Consider the following 17,882-nt stretch of genomic DNA (forward strand, 5'->3'; position numbering starts at 1 on the left):
CTGCTTGCTTTTGGATTACAATGGCAGATATGTACAAGTTGAAATTAATTTGAATTTATTTGCTCTGTTCTTTTTCTCCTAGGATGGACCAGAGATTTGTTTTATGAAGGGTGCTTATGAACAGGTGATTAAGTATTGTACTACATACCTTAGCAAAGGACAGACTTTAACCCTCACCCAGCAGCAGAGAGATCGGTCCCAACAAGAGAAGGCACGAATGGGCTCAGCAGGGCTCAGAGGTAAGGTTGCTTCAGCATCGTCCCCCCAGGTGGAAAGATAATGCTTTCTGTTCATTGTAGAAAATTCATGCTTCACACCTGAGCTGTACAGCTCTAGTCCAGGCTCCGTAGAACCCTACCATTTCTGAAGTGTTATGATTTACTTGTCTCATTGACCCCCAAAACATGGAAAAAAATGGGAATATAGCAAAATATGAACTCTTATAGACCTGCAGTGATGTATGAGTAGGTGATAAAAATTTTATTTTTATAATAGTTGATTGATTTATTAGACGAGGGAAGAGAGAAAAACATCCGATGTGAGAAGAATCATCTATTGGCTGTCTCCTGCACATCCCCTACAGGGGATTGAGCCTGCAACCCGGATATGTGTCCTTGTCCGGGAATTGAACCGTTAACCTCCCAGTGCATAGGACAATGCCCAACCAACCAAGCCATACAGGCCAGGGCAGAAATTTTGTTTTAAACAAGTTTATCTTGTGAGGAAGGAGATGGATGGAGGTAAAGTGATATTACTCCTTCTTTATTTCATTACTTTGACAGACTTATTTGTTAATAGATCTAAAATACTTTCCTAAACATTGAAGTGTTTCTCATCTGCTTTATTCCTTTGGCATTTACCAGTAAAGTGTGAAAGTGCCCAGATTCTGCTTATGTTTGTGTTGCTGACTAAACATGATGGGGTGAGAGGATCTGCTGTGCACACACACATCAGGCCACTTCTCTTAGGGACATCTTATGATTCAAGAGGCAGGGGTTGGGGCCATACCTGGTTTTTACCTTCTGAATAGTCATCTGGCTTGTGGCTAATTATATATATGTATATTTATGTAGAGTATCTCAAGGAAATTGGAAGAGTTGGCTTCCTTAATTTTATTATTTTTACAAAACGAAGTCAAAGACTTCAATTCCTGGGAGAAAGAAACAAGCTATGTACAAAATCTCCATACTCATGGTTCACTTAAGCAAGGGCTTTTTGTGGCTATACAACATTTATATAGGTTTATAGGACTTTCTGATTTACAGATTTAGAAAGGTATTCTTGTGGTTTTATTTGAGGGCACAGTTTTGTTATTCTTAGCAGCTTACAACAGAGGGTTTCAAAGTTGGCTGGGATTTAGAGACACAGAGGAAGTCTTAAAGATTTGGTATGTGCTTCCTGTTTTCCTTAAGTTTTTGGAACAGGGGTTTCACATTTTTTAAATTCTGACTCTTGTCATCTGGAGGAATGTGGAGGTTTTGTTGTATGTTTGCTGTTGTAATATTGTGAAATAGACCAGAGTTGGTAGAAGACAAAGCCTTTGTTTCACAGAGCTTTAGAAAACACTCTGGTCATTTTTCTCTTCTATCTTATCTTTTCTACTTCTGCTTGTGCTCCACCTTCCTCTTCCCTCTGAAATTACCGTAATGAATAATAGAAAGATTTTAAATTTAACTTTATATATACTTACGTTACATCTTATAAAGCAAGTTTTTTAAAGTACAAATGATTCATAATCTTGAAATGTTTGTTTTTATATTTTATTTGGGAACTTTCTACATGAAAAGGTCTACCTAGCCTGTCCCAAACAGTAGCAGTAGATCTTCATTTGTTCTGAAGAAGCAAACATAAATATAGGATACTAAGCTCTAGGCTAATATCACCCCTCCATTGAGAGTGCCAAGAGCTGATCTCCCTTTTTGACGCAAATTGATGCTGTCCCCTTCTGTTACTATCTGCCTCTATTCCAACACTAGGGACTGTCAAGGTGAAGTCATATGCTGAACTATTTATGTAGCTGTGGGGCCCACATCTTACAATGCAAAAATGGAAGATATTTGCCTTTACAGTTGGTTTTCTTAATATATCTAATCCTCCATGCTTCTGTTTGAATAAGAATGGATACTTCCTGTGATCTTGCTGGGACTTTCAGTTTCCCCATGAGATACCTATGTTTAGTTTGTGTGCTTTTATTGTGTTTTCTGTGGTAAGTTCTTTAGTCTAATAATATCCCAGCTTGAGACACATCCATTGGTTCATAGGTAGTAAAGTGAGGTTCCAGAATTCTGAGAATAAACTAAATGGTATTTGGAAATGAACAGTACTTTATACTATATCTTAAGTGCCCAAAGATGACAGAAAGCTAACTATAAATAATTTTAGGGTGGTGTTATTTATATACTCTTAAATTATCAGAGTTGCAAATAAGAAATACCTGTTAATGTTATAGAATGAAGGAATATAAACTACTGTTGGTGATAGTGGTTTTATAATCACTTTATAGTTAACTTCACCTCCCAGGTTTATCATGTATGAAATTGTTACATATTGTGTCTAACTAATATAGCAACCTCTTCAAGCTATTGAATTGTTACACAGTCCTATAAATTGGAAAGCTGAAGAAGCCACCTTCAAAGGTATCTGTTTAAAATTGACTTTAAAACCCAGCAAACCAATAGTTTCTCCAAACAATTAATTGAATTTTCCGAAGAGCCAATAGTGTATGTTGAAAGGAGCTGCATATGGTTACTATGTAAAAACATTTTTATTTGCTCATTTGCCTTCTCTTCTTATTCCTTTTAATTTTTAGTAATTTAAAGCAACCTTATATCTAGAAGCATTAAACTGTATTGTCTTACCACATAATAATTTTGGTTCTTAAAGATTATATAGCCCTACCCAGTTTGGCTCAGTGGATAGAGCATTGGCCTTCGGACTGAAGGGTCCTGAGTTCAATTCTGGTCAAGGGCACATGCCTGGGTTGTGGGCTCAATCCCCCGTGGGAGGTGTGCAGGAGGCAACCAATCAGTGATTCTCTCTCATCATTGATGTTTCTATCTCTTTCTCCCTCTCCCTTCCTCTCTGAAATCATTAAAAATATATTTTTAAAAAGAATATATAATAACTACAATGACATTATAGTCTTAAGTGGTTTCTTTGAGAAGTGTTACTGCCTCCAGCTTTTGTCAAGTAAATTCTTTTGTTTTTGTGACTCACATTTTCTTATTTGGATTTTATTATTATGTTCTAAGTTCTTGCTTTAGCTTCTGGTCCTGAACTTGGACAGCTGACATTTCTTGGCCTGGTGGGAATCATTGATCCTCCTAGAACTGGTGTGAAAGAAGCTGTTACAACACTCATCGCCTCAGGAGTATCGATAAAAATGATTACTGGAGACTCACAGGAGACTGCAGTTGCAATCGGTATAACTAGGCTGCTTTCTTTTGTTTTTGATAGTTGTTTTATTTTTTTTTAAATTACTACAGTAGTTTTTTGAGTCATTAGACATGAAATGTGTTTACATAATAAAATTGACTCTTGTTTGCTCATACTCTATATAAAATTGTGGCCAACTTATTTTAGTTTAAAAAATAATACTTATCCACTATGCTGATGGATAAAAGCATAAATGTGAAAGGAAACATGAAATTTAGTTTTTCCTTTTAACTTGAGTATTTTCAAAGCAGACCTGTACCTACTTTGAAAGAAAATTGCTATATTTATGTTTCTGTTGTTTTATCATATATATGGCTGTGTTGTTTGAATGCCTTTTATGATTACTTTAAGAAGTAAAAGGGGGTGGGGGGAATGGACATGGAAGTTAATCTCCCAGAACCAGTAAACTATAGTTCATACTGATAAATTTAATCAGTTTGCCAAAGTCCATTAATTCTGATTTTATTAATATGAAGAGAGATTGGGACAGAAGTTTCACACTTTGTATTATCTAAGAAGGATGTCATCAGAAACGTAACATGGTGGGAAAGATTATACTTAGAAAAATTTGCAATTTTTATTCTCATTTACGTGTAGCTACATGATTACCACAGATCCACCACCATTTTATTTGACTTTGGATACTTAAAATGCACTCTGATCTTCATTAAAATTGAGATGCTGAGCAAAACTTCAATGGCTGTGTTTCGTTTCTTAGGTTTGATAGATTAAATTATGAAAACTATTTACTCCCAAATTTAAACAAAAATAAAAGAGTCAAACAGAAAACCTCAGACTTTTAAAATTCAGATAGGTTTGGCTTACCAGTAGTTGTCTTATAATCCCTTGATATAGAGGCATTTTATACTTAAAAGGAAACGGATAACAATTATTATTAACTGAGCATTATGTTTACCCTGTCAAACAAAACCAATTTGGTTAATTATGTTTTCTCTCCATTTTACTTTAGCTAGTCGTCTGGGATTGTGTTCCAAAACTTCTCAGTCAGTCTCAGGAGAAGAAATAGATGCAATGGATGTCCAGCAGCTTTCACAAGTACTACCAAAGGTACGTCTAAACTAAAGCCTTTTTAGACAAAAGGCCTTATTCTAAGTGTTACCATTTCTACTCCTATGAAAACCAAACTGTTTATTTCAGAACAGTTGGGACATGACCAACAAATTTGTTGGTCCAAATCATGAAATGAAATCTTATAATTGAAATCAGCCCTATCATTGAGAGTATTTGTGATGTGATCATTGTAACTATTACTAGTGGCCCAGTGCACAGATTCATGCACATTGAAAGAAATTAATTAGAAGAAAGGTTTGTGTGGTAATGACATTACTGCAAAAAATTACATGTCAAAATAGTATATATAATATGGTATTATAAAATTGAAACACGCATGTGATTGGCATCAGTGAGAGCTTTATGTGTATTGTGCATGCGCGAGTCAATATTTATTTTTAAATTGCCAGTGTGCATCAAATGTACCGGCGGGTCAGTCGGATGGATGTATGGTCGGTCACGTAGCCTTTTATACATATACTAGAGGCCCAGTGCACGAAATTCGTGCACTTGGGGGGGTCCCTCAGCCTGGCCTGTGCTCTCTTGCAGTCCAGGAGCCCTCGGGGGATGTCCAACTGACGGCTTAGGCCCTAAGCCAGCAGTTGGACATCCTTAGCGCTGGTGCAGAGGTGGGAGAGGCTCCTGCCACTGCCGCTGCGCTCGCCAACCATTACCCTGGCTCAGGGCTTCTGGCTGAGTGGCGCTCCTCCTGTGGGAGCGCACTGACCACCAGGGGGCAGCTCCTGCGTTGAGCGTCTGCCCCCTGGTGGTCAGTGTGCATCAGAGACCAGTCGTTCCACTGTTCGGTCGATTTGCATATTAGCCTTTTGTTATATATGATATTGCAAATTTATTAACATTTGCAAGAACCAAGTTTCACCTGAGGAAGATACTGCAAAAATTAGCAATGGTTGTATAAAGTTTCTCACAGAGTGGAGAAAGAGTGAGACCATTACTTGATGTTTCTTATCCTTTTGTTCTATTTTAATTGCAGCATGATATGTGATGTTTTTTTAAAGAATTGAAATATTATCTACATAGAGTGAAATTCACTCCTTTTAAAGCACTCTTCTAAGTTTTGACATTTGGTTTAGTTACTGCCACCACAATCAAGATCTAGAACAGTTCCATTATACCCCCAAATTCTCTTGTGCCTTTTTAAAATCAGCTCCTCCCTCTACTTCCAGAATGTGGCAACCACTGGTTTGTTTTCTGTCCCTATAGTTTTGCTTTTTTCAGAATGTTCTAAAAATAGAATCATGTACAGGCAGTCCTAGGGTTACGTAGGACTTGACATACGTCATTTCGTGGTTACGTCGCCATCTCCCATTTATTTACTAAAAAAAAAATTCTGTCATTTCGACGTATGTACATATGTGCTTTATGTTTTTTATTATTTGTTTACTACAAGTAAAGGTCAGGAATTGTTGTCTGTCTTTTAAATTTTTTTTACTATTTCACTTCATTACTACTGTGTATGTGCTCCATGTGAATGATGTAGGTGCTTATGTAGGTGGGTTCCGACTTACAGCGAAAATCGGGTTACGTTGTGCTGTACGAACAGATCTTCGACATAACCTGAGGACCTACTGTATCTGTTTCTTTCACTTAGCACATGCATTTGAGATTTATCTATGTTGGTTGTGTGGATGTGTGTAATAGTAGTTTTTTTGTTTGCTGACTAGTATTCCACAGTATGGGTATATGTTACCTATTCACTAATTTAAAGACATTTGAATTTCCAGTTGTCATTTATGAATAAACTACTATAAATATTTATGTATAAGTTCTTGCATAAAAATAAATTTTTATTTCTCTTGAGTAAATAACTAAGAGTTGTTGCTGGGCCATATGGTTAATGTTTATCTTTGTAAGAAACTGCCATATTGCGTACAAGGTGACTAAATGTTGCATGCCCATCAGTGGTATTTGAAAATTCTAATTGCTCTGCATCCTCATCAGCACATGGGATTGTCAGTTCCCCCACTCCTCATTCTGATAGGTATATAGTGGTATCTTATTGTGGTTTTAATTTGCATTTTCCTTATAAGTATTGATGTTGAATATCTTTTTGTTGTTGTTAATCCTCACTGGGAGGATACCTTTTCCATTGTTTTTTTATTTTTATTTTTATTTTTTTTAGTAAGAGTGGAAGCCAAGGGGAGAGACAGAAAAACATCGATGTGAGAGAGACACATCGATTGGTTGCCTCCCAGCACATGCCCTGACTGGGGCTGGGGATCAAGCCTGCAACCAAGGTGCATGCCCTTGACTGGAATTGAACCCTGGATCCTTCAGTCCACAGGCCAATGCTCTATCCACTGAACCAAACCGGCCAGGGCTTGAATATCTTTTTATGTGCTTTTCCTGCCATTCATATATCTTCTTTAGTGAAGTGTTTGCCCTTGTGTATGTGTTCCTTCTGAATTCTGAATGTCCTTTGTCAGATATTTGATTTGAAATATTTTCTCCCAGGCTGTGGTTTATCGTTTTATTCTCTTAACTTTGTCAAAGAGCAGAAGTTTTAAATTTTAATGAAGTCCAGCTTATCATTTTTTTCTTTTATAAGTTTTCTTTTGATGCCTTATCAAAAATTCTTTGCCTAATTCCACATCACAAAGATTTTTTTTACCTGTGTTTACTTCTAGAAGTCTTATATTTTTTAGGTCTTCATTAAGGTCTGTGATGCGTTGTGAATTAATTTATGTCTGTGTTGTGAGAAATGGGTGATGGTTCACTTTTTTTGCATATGGATGTTTATTTGTTCCAGCACTATTGTTGAAAATATTGTCCTTTCTTCATTGGAATGCCTTTTTACCTTTTATTATAATGCTTTTCTAACAAATTATTAATAGGAAAAAAAGTTATCTCTTGTCCCATAACAGTAATTTCTTTACAACCAAGTTCCCTGGTGTGGGATTAACTTATTATTTTGGGATGCTTTGTGGGGGCTTTACAAAGCCTGATTTGTGGGTACACAAATCTCAGAGGAAGAGCCCCATAAAAGATAGGGTGCATTTTTGCATCCAAGTTGTTGACAGTCTAATTTCTTGTTCTCATTATTACTTTTCTGTTTATGTACATATATGTGTATGTCCTTTAAGTGCTTATCATCTGGCATTTATTTTATTAGACATCTAGCTATCCATTGAGAATAATAAAATGTGCTACCTCCTCTTTTACTTCACTTATGTTACACTCACAATTGTAAGTTACATATTTAGAACACTGAATTTTCTTACTTTCACATCTTAACTTACAGCTTGTCTTTTGATAACTTTTTTATTAGAAAATTTATTTATTAGTAACATTGTGGAAAAACTAGAAAATCTATAAAAGAGCTGCATGCAGTCTGCCTGTATCTGCAATATAATATAGATACTCAGAAGTTATGCACCCACTGAGCATTCAAGATAATAAAATGAGTTAACCCATGTTTCTTTTTTAAATGTGTTTGACAAAACCTGTGTTTTTATAAACCTGAACATTCATTTAACAGAACTTCAGCATTCTAGAAATCTTCATTATTATTGTAAAACACCCTTTTAATGGTTGCATAGTGTTTTACTTGGGTATACTGGTGTGTGCGTAAACACACAGCAATTATAGGAATTTCAACCATTTTCTTCTTGAAATTTGAGCTCCCATTTTTTGTTACTGTAAATAGTACTTTAAGAATAATAACAATAGCAGCCATTTACCATGTGCCAGGCAATTCTTATATTGCATATATTGTCTGTTTACTCCTGATAGCCACCTTATAAAAGACTAGAGGCCCGGTGCATGAAATTCGTGCACTGGGGGTGGGGGTCCCCTCAGCCCAGCCTGCACCCTCTCTCAGTTCAGGACCCCTCAGGAATGTCCACCTGCCGGCTTAGGCCCACAATTAGAAATCCCTCTTGAAGTCCGGGACCCCTTGCTCCTTACTTCCTGCCTGCTCACTGCTCCTTACCACTCAGCTCGCTGCTCCTTAGTACTGCCATGGAGGCAGGAGGCTCCTGCCACCTCCTCTATGCTCACCAGCCGTGAGCCCTATCTTTCTGTGTAGTTGTCTGTGGGCCAACTATTCTATTCCTTCTCACTTAGGTCGAGCAGCATGTGAGGGCAGAGTGTGCTGTTCTGGAACGCAGAGGGCTGCCTGGAGCTGAGGGGAGTGGCTGGGCCCATGGGGTGAGAGGTAGACACAGAGGACGCTATCTCACCCAATTGTGGGGCGGGCTGGCTGGTCTTCATCTGCTTGACCCCACCCAGGGAGGGACCGAGCAGGGTGTCGGCCTCTCCAGTCTCCATCCTTCCATCTGTGACACCTGTCACCCTTGCCAGGCCTCCCCCAAAGTGAGTTCAGCTCAATCCCTGAATGTAAAAGGGCACGGGGGGAGGGGGCCTCCACTCCAGTGCCCCCTGATTTCCAGTGATGACCTGGTCTCAGGACAGTGGCCACAGCTGCAGAACATAGATCTGTTTCAAGAAAAGTTGGGAATGCAGACTTTCGTATGAGCCCCTATTCCGAAAAGTGGCAGTTTATTCACATTGTGGCAAAGACACCTTCAGGAGTAACATAAGTGGGTAAACTCAGGGCCAAACCGGGCCATTTCCTCATGCAATATCTTTGAGGCACGTGGACAGAACCAAGTCTCAGCTCTTTGCACGACACTTACGGGGTTTTTTTTAAGCCTAAAGACAGTAGTCTGTCTCCATTCTTGTTCTTCGGGATTTTTTCATCATCGGATAAAAGGATTCGTACATTGGGGCAATCCTCTCGAGATAGAATATTCCAGTTGCACCCATGTGACAATGACAGTGCCCCTCAGAGGGAGGGAGCCGACAGATGGGGACCAGGGAATTCTGAAAACCAAAGTGATGACAGAGATGTTAAGCCTTTCCTTCACATGTCTGACACCCCTCTTCAGGCGGCCTGCAGGCCGGGCGTCTGCTGGACCTTTACCACTTGATGTCCTGGCAGGCTGCCTTGGGCCCTGCTACGTGGTGTGCAGGGCTGCCTGGGCCCAGGGGGAGTCGCCCCGCTCCCCCCAGCCACTCCTAGTACAGCTCCTGCACATGGGCGCTGGTCTCCCGGGGCTACAACGGGATGGCAGCGTAGATGTCTTCCATCTGCCACAGCAGTGCCCTGTCTGCACACCTGTCGTCCGCCTGGACCTGGCCTCTGCTGCTTAGGCAGGCTCAGCGCAGGCCAGGACCTCCACAAAGTGGCAGGGGAACTTGCACCTCTACAGCTTCAGGACCACTTCTGGATGTTCCGAAAGCCGTAAGCAGCCTCAAAGCGTAGCAGAACCTCTCCATTCCTTTCAAGGGTGACCTCCTGGAAGTCTTTGTTCCTCAGGGTACGGTAGGTGAGCACTCTCACGTCCTCATTGAACAGCTCCTTGGCCATGTGCCTGAAGATGTGTGCCAGGTACCCATCAGAGCTGGCACCCTCGTGGAGCCTCACCTCCTCCTCCTCCATGTTTCCAAACAGAGTCTCCACGGCGGCATCATTCGAGGCGAGGTCACTTTGCTCCATTATCTGGACAATTTCACTTGAGGTTAACATGCAGTCAGCACCCTGGGAACTATGTAAAGCTGTGGGAACATCTTCTCAAAGGGCCTCCAGTTTCTTGTCATAACACAGGGCCACAATGATGTGGAAAATCTTGTCTGGGGACAGGTTCTGCGGTCTGGTGAAGTAACCCTTCACCAGAGAGCCCTTGATCTGATGGGGAGACTTGGCCATGCAGAGGTGGGGGTGATGGGGTGACCCAGCACACGCTCTGCATATTGGTCCCAGCCAGGGCAGGCAGAGGTCAGCATGGGTAGCCAGGGCTCTTCCTCACGGTGCTGGCAGTACCAATGCACAAATTCCTACTGACTCTCCAGGATGCTGAAGTCTGCAGCTATCTTCATGTCAAAGACAATGCACCCCAAGGCTTTTGAGAAAGCTGCAGAGCCTTCTGGATGCATCAGTGACACTGAGGCTGAATTTAGCAGCAAAATAAGGCAGAGACTAAGGACACATGGAAACTGCCAGCAGCCTGTGCTGTGAGGTATCACATTTGTTATTAAGGTTCAGAACATGGAAGAAGTCCCTAGGTGTTCTATTGAGAAACTTGGACTCCTTCCTCTGCGGTCACACAACTGTCACACACCAGGCAGTCACTCAGAAATATCTTGGCATTGTCCAACTTATGGAATTCTCCCTTCTCTCCGTTCTCCTGAGCCGGACTCCGGATGTTGACTGCGGCATTCTCTTGGTCATCGGATTTTGTTTTTTTACTAAGTTTCTTCCATGTGCAGTGATCACACTTCATCTGGAGCAGGGCAGGCCAGGGCCAGCTTGAGTAACCTGGAGGAAGCACAGGGAGAGCAGTCAGTCACCGCTGGTCGCCCCTGGCGCTGCTGGCGTTATCCTTTCTTCCTTGTGGAGTGTCTAGGGAGGGGAAGCGGCCGCAGTGCCTGAGGCTGAGTTCCAGGAGGCCTGCAGCGCTGTCGGGATCGGGCCGGAGGCGCTGGTCCGTTGGTGCCTGTCCTGTCCTCTGGAGATGAAACCTACAAGACTACTAAGGAAGCCAGTCCCCAGTTCCGCCCCGCCTCTGCCACCGATTGATTGGAGTCTAAGGGCCAGGAGGAGGGACCAAGAGGCCTGCTTTCTAGCTGCTCGCCAGTCCCCTCGCCACTCACTCTGGTTGCCTGTTAACCATCCCCTGATCAATGGGAGGCTGGAGGAGGGACCAAGAGGTCTGCCTTCCGCCTGTCTCACCAGTTGCTGCTGCCACAGATTCATTGGAGCCTGAGGGACCCCAATTCCCCCGTTAGCCATCCCCTGATCAATGGAGCCTGAGGGCCAGGGGATGGACCGGTCATCTGTTCGGTTGTTACGGACGCTGGGTTTTTATATATTAGGATAGGCAATTCTGTGTTTACTGATGAGAAAATGAGGCCCAGAGAACTTGGGACTTAACTGAAGTCTTAGAGCTGGCGAGTGGTAGCACTGGCATTGGGACATGAGCCCAGGTCCATGTGAATCCAGAGTTCATCATCTCTTGCTTACTGAATCATTAAACATTATTGTACATAAGACTTTGTGCCCAACTCTGGTTATTTCTTTTAAAAAAATATATATTTTATTGATTTTTTACAGAGAGGAAGGGAGAGGGAGAGAGAGTTAGAAACATCAATGAGAGAGAAACATCAATCAGCTGCCTCCTGCACACCCCCTACTGGGGATGTGCCCGCAACCAAGGTACATGCCCTTGACCGGAATCGAACCTGGGACCCTTGAGTCTGCAGGCCGACACTCTATCCACTGAGCCAAACGGGCTAGGGCACCAACTCTGGTTATTTCTGTAGAATAAATTTTTCCATGTGACATGACTAGACCATTTGTAAAGCTCTTAATACATTATCAATGAATTGCACTCTGAAAAGATTTTAGTTTTTTTTCCACAAACTGCATTTCATACAATATAAGTCCCTAGCCCTCCAGCCTCACTTGTGGTTACATTTTGGATGTAGTCACTACTAGAAATGCACTATTTTGCTCATCCATATTTTCTTTTTTTCAGTCTCTAGACACTCAGAATGCTGTTTTCAGAGCATATGGGAACAAGTGTGGATGTTTGCTTTGTTTTAGGTTTAGTGGGGTGGAGAAGGTGTTTCCATATTTGAACAAGACTTTTTTTGTGTCCTATACTGATGGTTTCTTTTTGATATTTGTTTCTGAAAGAATAAATTTTCTATTAGGTTCCTCGGAAGTATTGGGACAAGAGTGCACATTAGAAAACATATGTCAAATATGCAGTTAATTAAATATACTTCCCATTTGACCTTTGCTCAACTCTTTCTTCCAATTTTTCCCCCTGAAATGCTAACAGGTAGTGAAACTTAACAGATTAAAGTTTTATTTGCTTTCTTCAGTTCACTCTCTGGCTCTGATAACCAACATAAACGTAGTTAGAGAAGGAAGAAGCAAATTACAATTTACATCATCAGCCTGGAGAAATTATATCATTGGTCTTTTCCAAATAGAGTTTTGTGCATTAATTAATTATGGCAGATACCCTGTTGCTGTTCCAAAGAAATTTAACAATAACAACAAAAAACATGAGCCTTGTGAGAAACTCTTTCATTGAATTGCTTAAAGTCCTCCTACTCCAAAGAAGAATTTCATAGATACCAAGGCTTTCTTGTAGGTATTTCATGTCTTTTGAGAACCTAAGTCTTTTCTCCAAATACTATTAATGAACTTTTTTAGTCCTTTGAGTTTAGCTGGGCTCCATGTCCCCATCCCTCAACCCAATACCTTTTTTTTTTCTACTTGTGTTATGTAACGCTGTTACAGCCAACATTTGTTCTCGGTCTTATGCTTTTACTTCAGATCAGTTTGATTAGCTTTTCTTTCATTAGTGTTAAAAACAAAACTTTTCTTCTAAATTGGCAGCTCACTGAGATTTTCCCACATGTACTAAATCATATTAATTCTCTTCCTCATTAAAATGCTTTTAAGTTTTCTCTTTGCATAATTTAATCACATTTCAAATCTCTTAGCAATGCGCTGCCCTGTTAACATAGAGTCAATTAAAATGTAGTGTAGAGCCCTAGCCGGTTTTGCTCAGTGGATAGAGCCTCGGCCTGAGGACTAAAGGGTCCTGGGTTCCATTTCAGTCAAAGGCATGTACCTTGGTTGCAGGCTTGATTCCCGGCCCTGGTTGGGTGTGTGTGGGAGGCAACCAGTCGCTGTGTCTCTCTCACATCAATGTTTCTCTGTCTCTCCCCCTCCTTTCCACTCTAAAAATCAATGGAAAAATATCCTCCAATGAGGATTAACAAAAAAAGAAAAGAAAAAAAAGGTAGTGTAGAAACTGAATTCTGCTTAATTATTTATAAAATCCATCTGGGAGCTCTCATTGCTTTTTGTTTATGATTTCTTCCAGTATGTTCTACAGCTCCTAGTGATAAAAGTGGATATCCTCTCTCTCTATTTTTTTTTAAAAGCAGTACCTGCATTCATATTTCTGTCAAGCCTGTTAACCAAATCCCTGTAATGTACTCCTAATTTGTGTGCTTTTTAATTTTTGGTCGTTTGTAAATACTTATTTTAGTTACCTGTGGTGTTTCTTTTTCAATGCAACAGGTACCTTTTTTTTAGTCTTGGAAGATTTGGGGACCTTTGGCAGGTTATTTTAAATTAACCTCTTTTAATATTTTCCTACTTTCTGCTTTTCATAATTTTCTTTCTCTAGTACACCTTGTCTGTTAATGTTGATCAAAAGAACAGTTGAGTACTGACCAGAAATAAGACACTGAAAATGAGGACCCATGAAAAGAGAAAAATCCTTCTGCAAGTTGCTTCTGAAAATTCATAGCCTTTCCCCCTTCCCTTTAATGATTTTTATCTTTTCCTCCCACATTATTCCCTGAACATTCTCCTTTTCTTACAAAGTTCTACTTCTTTCCCACTGTCCTTTTACCACATACTGTTTTCTTCATCCTGTCGTCTCCCCTCCTGCTCCCAAACTACAGTGATTTTATTGGGTGCTTGCCTTTAATCAGTATATTCCCTTTTTCTAGGTAGAGAAAGAGACATAAATGTGAAAACATTGTTAATAGATGAAATTAACTTACCCTCAAGTCTAATCTTATTTCTTTGATATTGTGATATAGTTTAATTTTTACTAATTTATAAGTGTTTTTTTAATATCTAATTTCTTTAGGCCATAATTTTATGTTCATTAAATTTCAGTATTTTTACTCAACTAAGAAGATTAACCTGCTCATCCTGGTGCTTTAAGAACAAATTTTTAAAAAAATATATTTTATTGATTTTTTACAGAGAGGAAGAGATAGGGATAGAGAGTTAGAAACATCGATGAGAGAGAAACATCGATCAGCTGCCTCTTGCACACCCCCTACTGGGGATGTGCCCGCAACCAAGGTACATGCCCTTGACCGGAATCGAACCTGGGACCCTTGAGTCTGCAGGCCGACGCTCTATCCACTGAGCCAAACCGGTTTCGGCTCTCAGAACAAATTTTCCTCTGTGTTATGTGCCACATGCAAACCACCAAGGTAGTCTTCAGCTTTGCATTAGTAAAAGCAGTGAAAGAAAGGATGTTGCCTGGAGACAGGATACTGGATGGTGGCAATTTGGGAAATTCTCATCTGATTTTTTCTTTGAAGTAGGAAACAAGGTTTTCAGCTGAAAGTGAGGTTGGAGAAAAGGATCAGTTGGAAGTATAAGGAGAGGAAACTAGTATGAATGAATTCTCTAGGAGAGTAGGAAAGAGAATGGTGTGGTATGTGGATAGTAAAATCACCAGGATTGGGAAGTTTTGTTGGAGAGAGAGACAGTAAGGCAGAAGTTAAAGTCTTTGTGAAACCTGGAGTGACCTCTTTGGAGCAGTGAATGCTTGTAGTTAGAGGGAAGTATAGTCTGATGTGACCTTCAAAACAGGCTTTATGAATAAAGAAGGGAGAATGGAGGACACCTACCCCTCTCCAGGATCTCCTGGTTATACTATTTGAGAGGACTATACGGATGGCCCATTTTTTATGGAAAAATTAGGTTAGAGCAATGTGGAAAAGGAAAGGATAAAGGGGATTTTGTCAGTGACTGATGACTGACTGACTTTGGGGCACGGTGAAAGGGTTTCAGAAGACAGGAGATGGGGTCAGAAAAGGGGATTAAACATATGGTTTGGAGGGATAAGATCATGTAAGTAGAGATATAGTGGAAGAAATCCGCATGAATTAGCCTGAATAAAAGAGAATGAGTAGACACTTGACACCTATAAAAAGGAGATGGAGGGCTTTATAGACATGAAGAAGTAGCTATTCTTTATCTATCCTGAAGACAGAACAAGGGAAGAGGCCATTCTAGTTGTATGCTGGTATTATGAGGAAAGACAGAAGAGAGTTTTCCCTTTCTTTATCTCTGAGACATTTCAAGAGTAAGGCTGTTTTCTCTCCAGAGATTGTGTATTTCCTGTGGTATCTTTGGTAAATTTTGAAATGAGTATGTCAAATGAGTGTCATAACAAACATCTGTCATATTATATTTGATCTCTGTGGCACATTAAATACAGTTTAAATTGACTTTTTAAAATCATTGCTAATTAGAAGCATATGAGTTATTCTGGTATTTCTTAACATTGGAGATTTTTAATGTTTCTTGTAATTTCACAGGTTGCAGTATTTTACAGAGCTAGTGCAAGGCACAAGATGAAAATTATTAAGGTGAGTCTCTAAGAATCCAATTATTTAAGTTTTATATCCAAAATGCTACTTCTTGTCTTAAATTATTTTTGCTTTACTAGGAGTATTTGATAGAACATTAAAGTCAGAAGTACTAAGAAGCAAAACAGGTGATTTTTTTTCTTAGAACCTGAAATGGAATTTAGTTAGCAAAGGAAGATGTACAAGAAAACCTGAATGAGATGTCTGCAAACTAACTTTAAGCAATTGAACAATGTAGAAGTCTGTTCTGATAGGAATCCATAGTCAAATCATCCCAGTGTGAATAACAATAATTACTTAAAATTAGGAAAAATATGTTAGCCCTGGCCAATAGCTCAGTTGATTAGAACATCATCCCAATATGCCAAGGTTTCGGGACATTTCTTTCTCTCTCTCTCTCTCTCTCTCTCTCTCTCTCTCTCTCTCTCTTTCTCAAATCAGTCAATCAATAAATTTTAAAAAGGAAAATGTGAGTATAAGTATTTAAAAGATAATAGTTATATATATTAATTAGACCAATATATACAAAGCAACTGACATAGTAGCCATTAGTTAATGGACTTAAGTTATTCATTTATTTACTAGAGACTCAGTGCACGAAATTCATGCACTGGGGGTGAGGGGTCCCTCAGCCCAGCCTGCACTCTCTCACGGTCCAGGAGCCCTTGGAGGATGTCCTCATGGGGGAAGCTCCAACCACTGCCGCTGCGCTTGCCAGCCGTGAGCCCGGCTTCTGGCTGAGCAGCGCTCCCCTGTGGGAGCGCACTGACCACCAGGGGGCAGCTCCTGCATTGAGCGTCTGCCCTCTGGTGGTCAGTGTGCATCATAGTGACTGGTTGTTCTGCCATTTGGTTGATTTGCATATTAGCCTTTTATTATATAGGATTTACTAGAGGCCCTGTGCACAAAATTCGTGCATGTGTGGGGTCCCTAGGCCTGGCCGGCAATCGGGGCCAATCAGATTCCCTACCTTTCCACCTCCTCCTTCCCTTGCCACCCATGCGCTGCCACCATGCAGTTTCCCGCCTCCCCCCCTCCTCCTTCTCTCACCACCTGCGTCTGCTGCCACCAACCCCCGGTTCCCTGTCCCAGCCTGTGGCCCGGCCCCAATCGGGTGATCGGGGCCTGCTGGCCAGGGTGAGAGACTGGTAGGTTGGCCAACTGGCCCTGATCAGGTGATGGGGCCTGCTGGCTGGTGGGAGGGGATGCGGGAGGTCGGCCGGCCGGCCCTGCCCCCGATCAGGGTGGGGGGGAGTCAATTGGGGACAGGGCCAGCAAGGGGGGGGGGCTGCAGGAGGTTGAAGAAGGCCGATCAGGGCCCCATAAGGGCCAGTTGGCCGCCGCAGTGCACATCATAGTGATTGGTCGTTCCGGTTGTTCCGGTCGCTTGGTTTTTATATATATAGATTTTAAATATGTTTTTATTGATTTCAGAGAGGAAGGGAGAGGGAGAGATAGAAACATCAGTGATGAGAGGGAATCATTGATTGGCTGCCTCCTGCACACCCCTTACTAGGGATCCAGCCCGCAACCCTAGCATGTGCCCTTGACCAGAATCGAACCTGGGACCCTTCAGTCTGGAGGCTGATGCTCTATCCACTGAGCCAAACTGACTAGGGCATGGACTTAAATTATTAATCACTGTAGCCTTCTATTGTATTAGTTCAAGGTTTCTTAGCCTTAGCACTATTGACGTTTTGGATTGTATGATTCTTTGTTTTGAGGGGCTGTCCTGTGTATTGTAGGATGTTTATCAGCATCCCTGACCCCGACCCTCTAGGTGCCAGTAGTATCCTCCAAATCATGACAGTAAAAAATGTCTGCAGACATTGCCAGATGTTCTCTGGAAGGAAAAATTGTCCTTAGGAACCACTGTGTAATTGGCTGTAGATCAGACTTTAGACATACAGTTCTTACACAGTGGGAATATTAATAGACATTTTTTTTTAAAACAGGAGTGTGTGAGGCACTCTGCTCTTTATTCTCACAAGCCTTTTTTGTTGTTAATCCTCACCCAAAGATTTTTTTCCATTGATTTTCAGAGAGAATGGAACGGGGGTTGGGCAGGGAACATGGATGGGAGAGAGACTGGTTGCCTCCCACATGTGCCCAAACAGGCCAGGATCAAACCTGCAACCCAGGTACTT

General features: G+C 41.0%; 1 protein-coding gene across 3 annotated transcripts in view; it reads left to right on the plus strand.

Annotated features, from left to right (window-relative positions):
* Positions 1 to 17,882, plus strand: part of ATP2C1 (ATPase secretory pathway Ca2+ transporting 1) — a 133,359-nt gene that overhangs the window by 89,892 nt on the left and 25,585 nt on the right. For all 3 annotated transcript variants that reach the window (XM_079795654.1, XM_079795652.1, XM_079795653.1), the window contains exons 17-20: positions 83 to 239; positions 3,252 to 3,422; positions 4,406 to 4,503; positions 15,685 to 15,735. In XM_079795654.1, coding sequence (XP_079651780.1) covers positions 83 to 239; positions 3,252 to 3,422; positions 4,406 to 4,503; positions 15,685 to 15,735 — 477 coding nt within the window. The remainder of the gene's footprint in view (positions 1 to 82; positions 240 to 3,251; positions 3,423 to 4,405; positions 4,504 to 15,684; positions 15,736 to 17,882) is intronic.

This window comes from Cnephaeus nilssonii (assembly GCF_951640355.1).
Source record: "Cnephaeus nilssonii genome assembly, chromosome: 17".
In the NCBI taxonomy this organism is placed as follows: domain Eukaryota; kingdom Metazoa; phylum Chordata; class Mammalia; order Chiroptera; family Vespertilionidae; genus Cnephaeus; species Cnephaeus nilssonii.